Below are 12,809 nucleotides of genomic sequence, written 5' to 3'. Positions count from 1 at the left end.
TCCTAACCCTAGAGGTACTTTGGTTGCCTAAACCTAACCAAACTGCAACTGCTTCACAACTGATTTGGGTCATATTTGAGGGCAGGAACAAGTGTGGTCATAAGGTTTGGAGGACTTGTTGAAATAGCTTGGGTAGGACTATTGTCTTTTTAAGAATAAGGAAAAATAACAGAACATTTTGTGCATGGAACCATAGTCAGTGTGTTAGATTAAAAGTTTGGCTTCTGACCTCACTTCACCTGTGCACAAACATGCACATACACAAGGATATATAAGATAACTCTTCGGGAACGGTTGTAAAGGTAGGTGTTGTGCATTGAGAGGAAAACAAGGAGTCGAGCTTGAATCAGCCCCAGAGAGAAAAGTGCTGTAATAGGGGGGTTGGCAGGGACTACTGAGATAGCGCTGGTAATGAGAGAGCAGGCTGCTTCCCCCCACCTTCACTCCTCAACCGCACAGGAAACAAAAATAGCATTTTGTCTGACGAATGAGCCGGCTTTGACCTAGCCTTTCGACCTCTGACAATCAGTCTCGCTTCGTCCTCCAGTACTTCAGAAGCCCTGGCTGGGACAGTCAAAGATAACAGTTGATTTCTACTGTGGCACTAAAGCAAAAGAGAAAGAGAGATGGCAGACAGTTTCTCAGAGCGGTGAGGTTGGAGGCCGCAGACTTCTCCGTGCTGCTGTTTCAGAGTCCCAAATGATTGTTGTTAAATGGTTAAATGGAGCACAAAATGCCAGAGTTCAGCTTGTATCTGATCACGACTTTCCTCTATGATCTGGCTCATTCCTCATTATAAACATTAACATAGGCGAGTTGTGACAACAGTGAAAGTGGGACCCCTTGCTCTTACACCCCCTCGGGCGCAATGATCAAGTGGGAGCGCTGCTTGCATCGCAGTCGGAGAACTAGTGAATATGAAACACAACAAAGAGACAGTGGGAGATATAATGAGCACTATAGGATCCCGACACCCTTTTGCCCTCTCTCCATCATAACTGAATCTCCCACTCTCATCCTTGGCCCTGTGTCTGCTGGAGGAAGGAGGACAAACAATTAGCTGAGACAAGCCGTTTGGATTATGTGCTCAACCAAAGCAATCAGACAGCTGTGGTTAAAAGAATGAGCTTCAAAATGCCAGTTGCCCAGTTAGAGGGGAAGGGAGGGTCAGTGGTCCTGACAGTCTTAACAAGATGACAGAATTTATAAAGCACTGCTGTTAAAGAATATAGTACCTGCGGTGTAGCCCTTATAATAAGGCCACATGGGGCTTCTTCCATATTCCCTCTGTATTTGTTTTCTTTTGCCTCATATTTTTTGTTGTACCTCTTGTTCCTCGGCGTAATGGTTGGCGCTGCAGGAAATTCTCTAGTCGTCTTTGATCTTCGCCTGGTTTCGATAATTTTTTGACAGAAATCTCATTTTACCCCCCTTTTGTTTTCGCCTTCTTTGTTCCCTTTTATTCCATCTTTAAATAGTGCTCAACATTTTGTCGTTGCGAAGTTGCAAAGGAAAAGAGCCGGTCATGTCAGGAGCTCAGTGCTCGCTAGACAACTTGCCCCAACATTTCAAGTGAGAATTGGACTCTTGCCGTTTGCACAGGTGATATATAATTCATGATGGGGGTGTGAGAGAGGTGTCAATGTGTCAGGAGGTAGAAGAAATGTAAAAGTGTAGTGTTTACTGGCCAAGAGACGCTGGCTTTCTTTTGCATCGCTTCTGCAGAGTGAGGAAAGAGGAGGATGATCTGATCTTCATCAAATGTTCATATGTGCCTGTCCTGGAGTCGTAGTGACCACACTAATCAAAGACTTGTCTGCCCTGATGTTTTATTCATCTTTTATGAGGCAACCATACTTAAATTATTTAAGTGCATTGATTCTGTATGTATACAAGCTTGTCTACGCCTCTGTTCACAATTGCTTGGCGGCATTATCAATAGATGTCCTACAAACACTCTTTTGTTATTCATTCCTTTGTGTTTCAAGTCATTGTGGTAGTACATGTGCTTTCTACTAATGCTGCGGATATTAGCTTGTAGTGACGGGTATTTCAACATATATTTATATTATAAGCAACATATCAAATTAAACCAAATCTGTAATCTGCAGGGAATTTAAACATGTTTTTTTTATTTTTTATTTATATCATTGGGATAAAATGTATTTCTTTAAATATGAATAAGAGAGAAAAGTAGTTTTATTTTATGCAATTTATTCAGTTCAGTTTTTTATTTTATTTCAGTCTTTTAAATTAGGGCTGGGCAATATATCTTCATATCATCATATGAGACTTGATATTGTATTACCCTTATAACCACAGTAAATCATGTTGGATCTTGTCATCTGTTGTATTCATCCTTTTGTGTTCTATACAAACATTTATAAAAATATAGTCTGTAGTCTGTTGTGGGAACAATATATCTTAAGGTTAAATACAATGGGATTTGTTTATTGTGTGCCCTTTGTCACTGTATATATACAACAGTTTTTTTTCTATATAGAATATAGTTTCTTTTAAGGATTTTTTGACTGTGTTTGACTGAAAAAAGGCTGTCAAGAGCTTTCTGAATGTGGGCGCAGGTATAAAAACACTCTTCTATCCATCATATCTGTGTGGAAACTCAGTTTGTCCTTTTTTCTATTTAAAGAGCTGTGAAGGTCAGCTTAGATGTTGTTTTTTAGCCCAATTCTCCGCATATTATGTTACACTTGATGCCTTTAGTACACATTATTTGTTGTCTATGTTGCGATATGGGTTCATGTGTGAACTGATAGAAACTCCAACAAATTCTGTATTCAGATGCTTTTGAGTGAACTGCCATAGAAAATTGCCATGAAGTTGAGGTGCACCTGCACAAGATATTTTTTTTTTAAATTATATTTGAGGTAGACATTCTGGGTCCATGGGAGTATTTGCATGCTGGTGTGGCTGCAGCCTGGCTCAGCTTGAGTGTTAACCATTTTTTTAAGCAACATAAAAATTTATAAGCATTTAAATGTAGAAATTAGGTTCTAATGGCGTGCCATTATTGGATCCAATTAGTTAATGGGTTTATTTCTGAAGTCTTCCAGTGAAGATGGATGTCTCTTTCCTATGAGATTTTAAGCCATTAAACCAAAGATTCTGACATTCTCCAAGTGACAATGAAGACTTTTGGCTCCAGAGAGAGCAATTATATCAGTCAGGCTTGATAGCTTTGTCCTCCAGCTAGCTAAATTAAATTCACGGACTCTATCATGCAGGGTAAAAACCCTGGAGGACCTTGTTGTGGCTCCATGCAATTTACATCTGACTCTCACAGTTCACCCTATGCATCCCACACCTCTGTGTATTTCCATCTGAGGTGTGAGCATATTCTTTAAATAATGAGGGCATCCTGTTTGTGTGCTAAAACACATGTTTTCATGTTGTCAGCGTGACCCTAATTTGTGTTTGTTGCACAGAGTTCATCTCCAGCACCAAGAAAAACTCAACTCGTTGTTCTTTTATCAACAGCTACCTCATCACTGAACTCCCAGCTCCAACACCTGCAGCAGCTCCAACAGATGCAGCACCACCACCAGCAGCAGCAGCAACAACAACAGCAGCATCAGCAGCAGCAGCAACAGCAGCAGCAGCACCATCACCAACAGACCCTCTCTCACGCCCAGAACCAGCTGCCACCTCAGCATCACATGACCCCGCCCAGCCAGCAGCAGACCTCCGTGCCCTCTCCAGGCTCCACCTGCTCCTCCACCTCTGGACAGCCGCAGCACTCCCCGCCGCACCGGCCCAACCAGTCGCCAGCCCGCAGCCTTCCTTCACCTGTCACCCCACCCATGCCTTTGTCGGTAAGTCCATGAACTTTACCTGTCCGACTCTTTCTGATGTATAAACTCATGGAATTGGATAAAAAGATGTTTGTACACCAACCTTTTTTCCGGCTTGTGTAAATGTTAAGTATATATTTTTCTAATAGAATTATAAAGTTGTGTTTTTCAATTATATATAAAAATGTGCACAATATGTGATTTACTGCCACTAGGGGTCTCTAAATCAAAACAATAACAAAAAAAATGAGTTTGGGGATGTTAGATCATGGGAGTTTTCACCAATGTTGCCATCACTGAAGTCAGCTTCTCCTCTTCTCCAAAAGAAGCGGACCTTTGGATTAAAAACACAAAATAAAGCAGTTTCACCTTAAAAAGCAGCTTTTCCCTGTTTTGCAGACACAGGCTATTTCTACAACAGTTTATTGCAGAATTATGGGTTAATAACTGGGGAAAGAAAGTCAGTTTATGACAGCTTCTTGCAGACAATCACATCGCTGATTAGATATGACGCAATTGACATTAGACCAAATGAAATAGCATGTTACTTTGATTGACAAATTTCTCTAGGTTTCAAAATAGTTTGAAACATTTGGGATAATAAAGGTACAGAACTTGCGCAAAATATATAACAAATGTCATTTTTAGACATTTTAGATGTAGATTTAAATGCATTAAAGTTAAATACTTCTGATTTATACTTCATTTCATTTATCTAATATGGCTACTGACAGCAATAACCAATCCAATCTGGAAGAGTGGTGCTTCACTTTTTGCATATTCACGTCATTATAATGGTTTCAATGCTCGGCATTTAACACAAATATCAATCTCCACTTACAGAACTGAAGGCCTTATGCAGTATTCACAATGCTTTATTTTCTGTAAACATGCTGCCACTTGATACACAATCTGTATCAAGTGGCAGCATTTGAATGGAGACTGCCATCTATGTGGAGCTATTAGAATATGCATCTTGTTGCTGAAGCCTTGGCGCTCTTGAGCACATCAAACCTCAGCACCAGACAAGAAGCACGGCTCACATCCTCCTACGATTGATTCAGGAGGGACTCTGAGGTTATCTAACTTTGGGCTTCTGTTTGTAATCAGTCCCTTTATCTTTGCTGTTCTTCCTACTCAACCTCCTTTTTAGTCACTTTGTCCGTCCATCCATCTCTGCCCTTCTGTCCGTCTGGCTGTCACTGTGTGACGATAATAACCTATTTTATATCCCTGTGGTTTCATTTCTGGTGGAGACTGGCCAGGGTCGCCTTTCTGTCCCTGGTCACATTCATCAGCGTCAGACCCTTATTGGGTTGTGGTGCAACCTTCTTTATGGCCAGGATGAGTTGGGCTATTTGTTTCCCCCCTTGCAGCCCTCTCCGGCCCTGTCACGGCCTAGTGAGACTCAGCAGGAAAAACAGCCTCTGGATTTAATGGGCTCCGAGGGCTAGCCGCTACATCGCACCAAACACACTGTCCAGTCTGACTGTGGATACAAGGGCTACTGACCAACATACAGATTCACACATTAAGCTTGCATCAGGCAATGTACAAAGACCTTGGGTTACACATACACTACAATCAGACTATCCTGCTTAGAAGTATCTGATTTACTAGGAAACCACTGCTTTTATTAAATTTCCCAGAAAATCTGTGAATACTTTTTTCTGACTCACAAAGACACCAGAGCAAGCTCACTCAGAAAGTGCATTAACCCAATATTTTCCATCATTGGTTGGATTTCTTTAACAATATTTCTTTAAAATGTCTTTCGTGTCGGAGAAATCTGAAGGCCGTCCATCATTTAGATAGATGAGAACACTGAAGACGACCTTCTAACTTTAAGTAATTTCCATTCCTGTCCAGTTGGTGTCATATGCATAAAAACGCACCTCTTTGATCTCACGTGTATGACCTCATGGCTTTAGCCATCGCATTAGTACAGTAGGCTGTGTGAGTCACTCACAGCGCCGCAGCACTGTTGGAATATAAAGTCTATGTCTGTTATCATAGACATATCGTTACATACTATATCATGCCTCATAATAATGTGATACATTTTGTATTATATTCATTGTCTGATTAAGGTCTGTTTCTTCAAACAACAGATCTCTCTAACAGCAGCTGAGCATCAAAAGTTTCTTTAAAAGTGCAATCATTGTGATTATGTTGATAAACAAGATGAACAAAGACGGATTGATGCAGATCAGTCCCTCCTTTCTGTGAATTTTCTTGAGGCATTGTGGTGCTGCCCATAAATCCTTTGGTTCAGTCTGTTGACCAATCGGAGGCTGTATAGTTTTTTCTTTTAATGTGTAACAAACATTTTTTGAATAACTTTTGTCAAATAATGCTTTTTTAATTGTTGAACTGATTCCTTATGTTTATTGACAGTTAACGGTTAATAATTAACATTCATATCTATAGGCATGTTTTATATAGCAATTGTTAAAAAATGAAAATTAATCAATGACCATTAAATATTTCTTATGATCATAAAAAATGTAAATGATGGGTAGAACTAGATTAAATGAAGAATAAATGGAGAACAACAAGAAAGTCCAACACAACCTCTGAGCTCCCTGCATTGATAAGACTGAGACCCTTAGCTTTGTACAGATTGTCTTCTAAAAGAAGCAGCGAGGCTGATTATGATGACTGAGGACAGACCTCCCTTGAGGGGGGCCAAAGGGGCCACATCAGGTATCATTAAGATATTGCCTCATCAAATAGGATTAGGGATCGTGTGTGTTTGTGTGTGTGTGTTTGGGAGAAGCAGAATGGTCGTAAAAGGTTTAGTTTCTCTGGGTCAGTGCTGGTGTTGTCAAAGAGTGTGTCACCCAGCGAGGGGCTCGCCCAAGGACAGGTCACAGCCTCACCACCCACTCAAGTCTGCAATAGGATTTAAACAGCAGCTCCGCCTCTCTCCTCCGCCTGGGTCAGTGATTGGATTTTCAGTCCCGCAATCACCGAGCGACTCACGGGTTAATTCACGGAAGTTTTTAATTCGGGGGAGACTCCCTGAGCTGTCTCACAAACACATGTGAATTGTCACTGTGATCTTCCTTTTGTTTGTTTTAATTGAAGACACAGAAGGGCATTTCTGGTGTTTTTACATGCTTCACCCAGAGGAACTGGTCTGTGCAATAAAGTCTAGTCATAATTACCATAATACAATCAGCATTACGCAGATAACACCCCTATTTCCTACAGTCATTATTCAGACATGCAGAATCACCCAACCATTCAACTATTTGCTGAAAATACAGCACAGAGCTACAGAGAGACAAACACTCATTATGTTCCAATTAATGTCCCATTGTAATTCTCTCCTCATGGGAGGTGTGTGATCTTCTTTGAAAAACCCATAGTGAGGAAATCCTGAGCATTCATTACATCCCTAGTGTTTTTAGTGTTTGCTGTTTTTAATTTGTGAAACAGAATTTATTAATTGGCTCATTAATATCCCGATTAGAATACAAATCACACCACAACAGACTACGTCCCCTTGAGTCAATGGCCTGAACTCAGATTACTGCAGCTAATTTGGTTAAACGGAGTAAGAATTTACCTTTCTCCCCCGCCCACAGCCTCTCTGCTCCCCAACATGCAGAGTACAGTGAGATGCGGCCGGTGGCTGCCTGAAATAGCCACCACAGTGATGACAAATAGACGGGGGGAGATTATGAAATTTGCTTAAGTGTGTTAATGGGCTGATTGTGGGAGCCCGCTGGATTTTGCTGGAAGTTGATTGATTAGAGCTGCGGGTTTTCTCCACGCCCGGAGAGCTCAGGGATTTGACGGGGTAAAGGCGCTCGCCAAGTCTGTTACACCGGAATTGATCTTAATTAGATCTGAAAGACCTGCCACAGCAGAATGGTCGCGGCGATTAAAATGAAAAACAGGAGAAATTACTGATCAAATTAATCATAATGTCGGGCTACAGCTGTAGGTCTGGTGTAATTTGCCACTCCAGTGAGTTACATCAGCCCAGGCAGGGAGAGGAGAGGTAGTACATACTGATCCGTGGCAGCGGGAAGCTTAGGCCAGCCTATCAACTTCCTTATTCCAGTTCGTATGCCCCAGACCCTCGTGACCCGGCTGCGCCATCCAGTGGAGCCCCAAATTCTCTATGTGGCTCTAATCTAATTAGTTGCTTTTTATTGCTTTTTTTTTCTCCCCCTTCTACATTATGTCTTTCTTGATCTGGGAGCAGCATCTTCAACACTGCTGAGCTGTCCCTATGCTGCTCTTGTCATGGCTGTCTTGTCACCAGTATGTTGTGTGTTAGCTAATAGCCTCTGACCTTGGTCCAGTGTCTGGCTGGCTGGTTTTCAGGGGGCCTGGCGGAGATGGAGGCGTCCTGTCTTCCTTCTCCGTCAGACTCCTGCCGTCTGTCTGTGTGTCTGTCTCTACTCCCCTTCTGCAGTCGTCTCCTTGATCGCTGTCAGAGCCCCACACTGGGCCTGTCCACTCTCCATCCGCACACTCATAGGGGTAATTACAGCCTAGGGGCCTGCCTCCTATCCCTGTGCTCCACAATTTACCACCAAAGCGTCCACAGACATCTCTCTTCTTCCCCACTGCACCCCGACATCACAGGACCGCAGGGCCTCAGACCCACAAGTGCTGCAATTACCTGAGCCTCTCCTCTATCCTTTTCTCTCTCTCTCTCTCTCTCTCCTTTCTCTTCTCACTCTCTCTTGCTCTCCCCCCCTGCTCCCCTCTCCACCCCTTGGCTCCCTCACTATTCCCTGGCAATCAGCCTTCATTAGAAGCCTCTGGTGAAAACCCATCGTCACCAAGGTCAGCGGCTGCCAACCACAACGGCCTTTCAGAGGCCTGACTGTCTGCACTCTCCATCTCTCCTCACCTCCTTGCCATTCTCCCCTCCTCCTCCCCCTCTTCCCCCTCCTCCCAGTCGCTCCACCATCTTCCTCAAGTCTCGGGCCCATCTCTGCTGCTTTTGTCTCCAGCTGAGGCCCCTTCAGACACTCATGTCACTGTTTTCCGCTGCAGTGCACTTTTCCTTATGTCAACCGCTGTTAAAATCACCACTGTCCAATTTGCTCCAAATGTGTCTTTTTTTATGGGCGGTGGGCGTCTCTCCCATTATATTAACATGTGTATTAAATGAGCCTTGCACATCGATTAATTGATTTTCCAGATCAGCTCCACGTCTATTCAATTTAGCGAAACGGGCCACCATCATTCCACGGGGCATTAAATCAAAATTAAAATGACATGCTCAAATGTGGACCCAATGGCTCATACTGTGGCTTGTCGATGAAACTGGCAACGCTTAAGTTGAGGAAAGAGTCCATTATCTATCGGATGTCTCATAACTCATCTGTGGTGTCTGTGGTTTGGAAGAAGATCACACAGTTTATTAATAGAAATGTTGTATTATAGATGTTTTTCAACTGATTTCTTGCACTTAACTACCTTCATATCACATTTTGAGTGCTTGTGAACAAGTGTGTTGGTCAAATTTGCATTATTTTTAAAAAGTCTAAACATAATTATGTTTATTTATTCAAGGTTGTTGCTGTTGTTCTCGTAACGTGCTCATGCAAACCTAATAATGGCTGAGTTCACATGCTACTCATCCTTATTATTTTTCTGATATATTATCTTTGACTCTTTGAAGACAAAACAATAGAAATTAAACAAAAGATTACATTTTTGTGCAAGCCTTTAAAAACTTTCAAGCCATCGTGTTGGGAGATAAATAGTCAAAAACAGAATTACTTAATCATGTAATAAATACATCAAAAAATAAAGTCAAGAGGTGAGAATTCATTGTCTTACTTTTTCTTAAAATCCTGGCTGCGGAACAGGTAAAGTTGTATTCTTACATTAAACAATAATCTTAAGATGAAGCTGCAAAAAATGTGGATACACTTGAATTTTTTTTACAATTCTCACATCTCACCGTTATCCATGATAACACCTGTTTTAAAACCACAATTTTCTAATAAAACTTTTAAATATGTATAAATGGTATGTGGAGCCAGACTGTGTGCTGCTAGTTTTGGCTGTGTGGTTTAGAGCATGAACAGGCCCTCAGCTCTCCAGCAGCTCAGCCTAGCCTCTTATTAATGCACAGGAGATCCGGCTCTTAAGAAGGCAGAAAATTGCCTTACATAACAAGCGCTCCACAATTTAGAAATACAAATGTGCACTGTTGACTGAAGCAGAAAATAAGACTGTTGCCCATCAACAGAACCACATTTCATATGAATAATTATAAAGCATGGGAGCTAGATGAGGAAAACAACCTGACCATGACAGCTCTACTACTTTTATTTACTTCAAATGAGGGATTAGGCAGGAAGAAAATCTACAGACTTAAGGACCAACGATGAGCCTTGAATTTATAAGTAGATAGAAAGTTAAATTTATCATATTTCAGACGGATCATTTGGAAAACTGTGAAGGCTTTTTCACTTTTAGAATTACACCTACAGGCTGCCTCGCACTTAGTTTTTGGCTTCTTTGGTTTTGTTGGGTTTTCAGACCTCACCTCAGTTGATATTTTCTTCGCTTTTTTGAGGTCTGTGATTCTTCTTAACGTGGCCCCGCTACTCTTGCGGTGGGCAGAGGGCTTCCAGCTCCGACACCCAGCAGAAAGGCACAGCTCCCTGATCAGCCCACATGCACATTGGGGGCAACACGCATTAGACGCCCACAAGGGAGCCTTCAGATGGAGCACCAAGCTAGGGCTCACCTAACAGTGGATAAGGAATAGGGTTTCTTTAATTATGAGGCAGGGCTGTGACATTGAGTTCCCCCCTTCCTCCTCCAGCAGGCTCCCAGACACTGTCTAAGTGCTCCGCTCCGCTGAGGAGGCCAGTCCCCCCGCGGGGCGCGATTCCACTGCCTGTAATTTCTGATGCCCATTAGTGACCGCAAACAGAGCACCGGTTCACACAAGGAATACAGCCGCGCAGCACTGCCACGCTGTAAAAAGACCCTTCTAATGCAATGTTATTGCATTATGCCCTCCTCATAGACCAAGTCAAAAGTCCCATTTATGGTCCCTGCAGAATATTATCAGAAATTCTTCTCCACAGTGTTTTCAGTCAGGGTTAGCGGGGACTAGATTGGTATATATTTTGCAATGTATAGTGGGCTGAGTAAATTGAAATTTTTCTAAACTGCACTCTGCTGCCCTGAACTCTATGAGGAGCATTTTGAATTTTTATATTTTTCCTGGTGGGTGATTTTATGCCCCTTTTCATTATGTGAATGTGCAATTGATGGTTTTGTAAATAGACTCAACTAGAATGCAAGAACAGTACATTTCCTTAAGTCAGCGCCTCAAAGAGGGGAGCCTCAGAAGTGAAAACTCCAGGAATCAATACAAATCTGGCCATAAATGTCATCAATACATCTCTCCACTTATGCTGATTTAGCTTGTGCCAAAGATTGTGTATATTTTGGAGAAAAAGAGAGAGAGAGACAGTGAAGCAGAGAGACATAAAGGGAGGGGAGGGAGGTGGATTTATCGATCAAGGGTGACCACATCTTAGCCACAGAGCCCCTCTCTTGTGATTAATCTTGGGGCTTAGAGTTGGCCAATGACACATGACAGGCCTCCCCCTCAAACTCCTCCATTTCTCTTCATTACTGGCCGTATTTTTGGACACCACAGTGGAGAGTAATCATTTACCTTTATTGTGTTTATAAAGCTGCGGCATGGATGACCCTTCCTATATTGAATTGAGGACATCAAAAGATCACTGGACATTGATTAGAAGGATATTAAAGTCATTCAAATGCTATATTTATATGTCAAACAACAGCAGAGTGAAAAGAGAAGCCATTACCAACTAAATGAAAACGAATGGGATGTAGTCGGCACAATGGAAATGGAACTCCTAAAATCAAGAAAATGTTTTATTACGTATTGAATAATTGAGGTAATTGTCATCCGACGGGTGCAAAGTCTTCAATAATACACCGAAATAATAGTGTTCATAATTTCTTTATAGTCTGATCTCCTGACTTTAATGATTTTATTTTCCATTTTCTCACAGCAGTCGAAAAAAACAAAAACATAGAAGCCAGGTATCCACTTGAAAGTCATAGCAATAGCAGCAGTAGATTTACTGCAACGCCGGTTTAACGCTGCTGTGATTTCCAACCCAACGCTAGTATGGTACAGAAATAACTGCACCAAATATGTCACATCATGAGCTGAAATGGTCAGCACTTTCCTGTAGATACTTAATCACCAAGTAGTTTCAAATTTAATACATCTAGAAACAGCTAAATATTATAGATCATTCCTCAGGAAGAGAAATAGTGTAAGAGGAATGTAGTATAACTTATATTTTTACTCGCAGAGTGTCCCCTAACCAGAGGAAATACACTGCTGCTGTGATTGATGACAAAGAACCCACTCTGAACCTCTGTGCCTCACAATTATCAACAAATGGGCTGGAGCAGATTTTATGTAATGATTAAAGCTGCTGTTAATTTCACATGAGGGTAATGAGTGGGGAGATTGACGGCCACTGTCCGACACTCCATCATCCCTTTATAGTTAGTTTAAACGTTTTCACGACTCTTTTCCTCCTTCATTTGCATTTTGCCTCATTAGATATGGCCATTTCTGAGGCTGCCTGCGATATCCATTTCCTGGAGTTAATGCATTTTATTTGATCAGCCAAACCTCCTCCGTTAACTAGCTGTCATTCTGGCGTTTCATATGACATCACTCCATTAGCACCCGCCATGCCACCTCAGCCACCTCCACATCCACACCCGCTGCTGCCACCACCATCCCTCCACTGCCTTAAGCAATTACAATGTCCGACTGTCTCCGGATGCAGCGTTATTGTATTTTGCCGGGTGTTATCTGCCCCAGTTGTTCTATCCGTCTTTCACTTCCCAATATTTTTCCCCAAGAATGGCTCTTTTTGGGGTTTATTTTTCACAACGGCTGGAGCAGAGGCCCAGTGGTGAGCAATAGCCGGGGCTCAGAGG

The 12,809-nt window shown here is 42.0% G+C and overlaps 1 protein-coding gene across 1 annotated transcript in view; it reads left to right on the top strand.

The window, feature by feature from the left end:
• Positions 1-12,809, top strand: part of pou6f2 (POU class 6 homeobox 2) — an 86,293-nt gene that overhangs the window by 44,657 nt on the left and 28,827 nt on the right. Inside the window, exon 6 of the mRNA XM_059326834.1 lies at positions 3,499-3,833. Within this exon, the coding sequence (XP_059182817.1) occupies positions 3,499-3,833 (335 nt within the window). The remainder of the gene's footprint in view (positions 1-3,498; positions 3,834-12,809) is intronic.

The sequence above is a fragment of the Centropristis striata genome, chromosome 23 (genome assembly GCF_030273125.1).
Source record: "Centropristis striata isolate RG_2023a ecotype Rhode Island chromosome 23, C.striata_1.0, whole genome shotgun sequence".
NCBI lineage: Eukaryota > Metazoa > Chordata > Actinopteri > Perciformes > Serranidae > Centropristis > Centropristis striata.
This window is presented reverse-complemented; position numbering and strand designations above follow the sequence as displayed.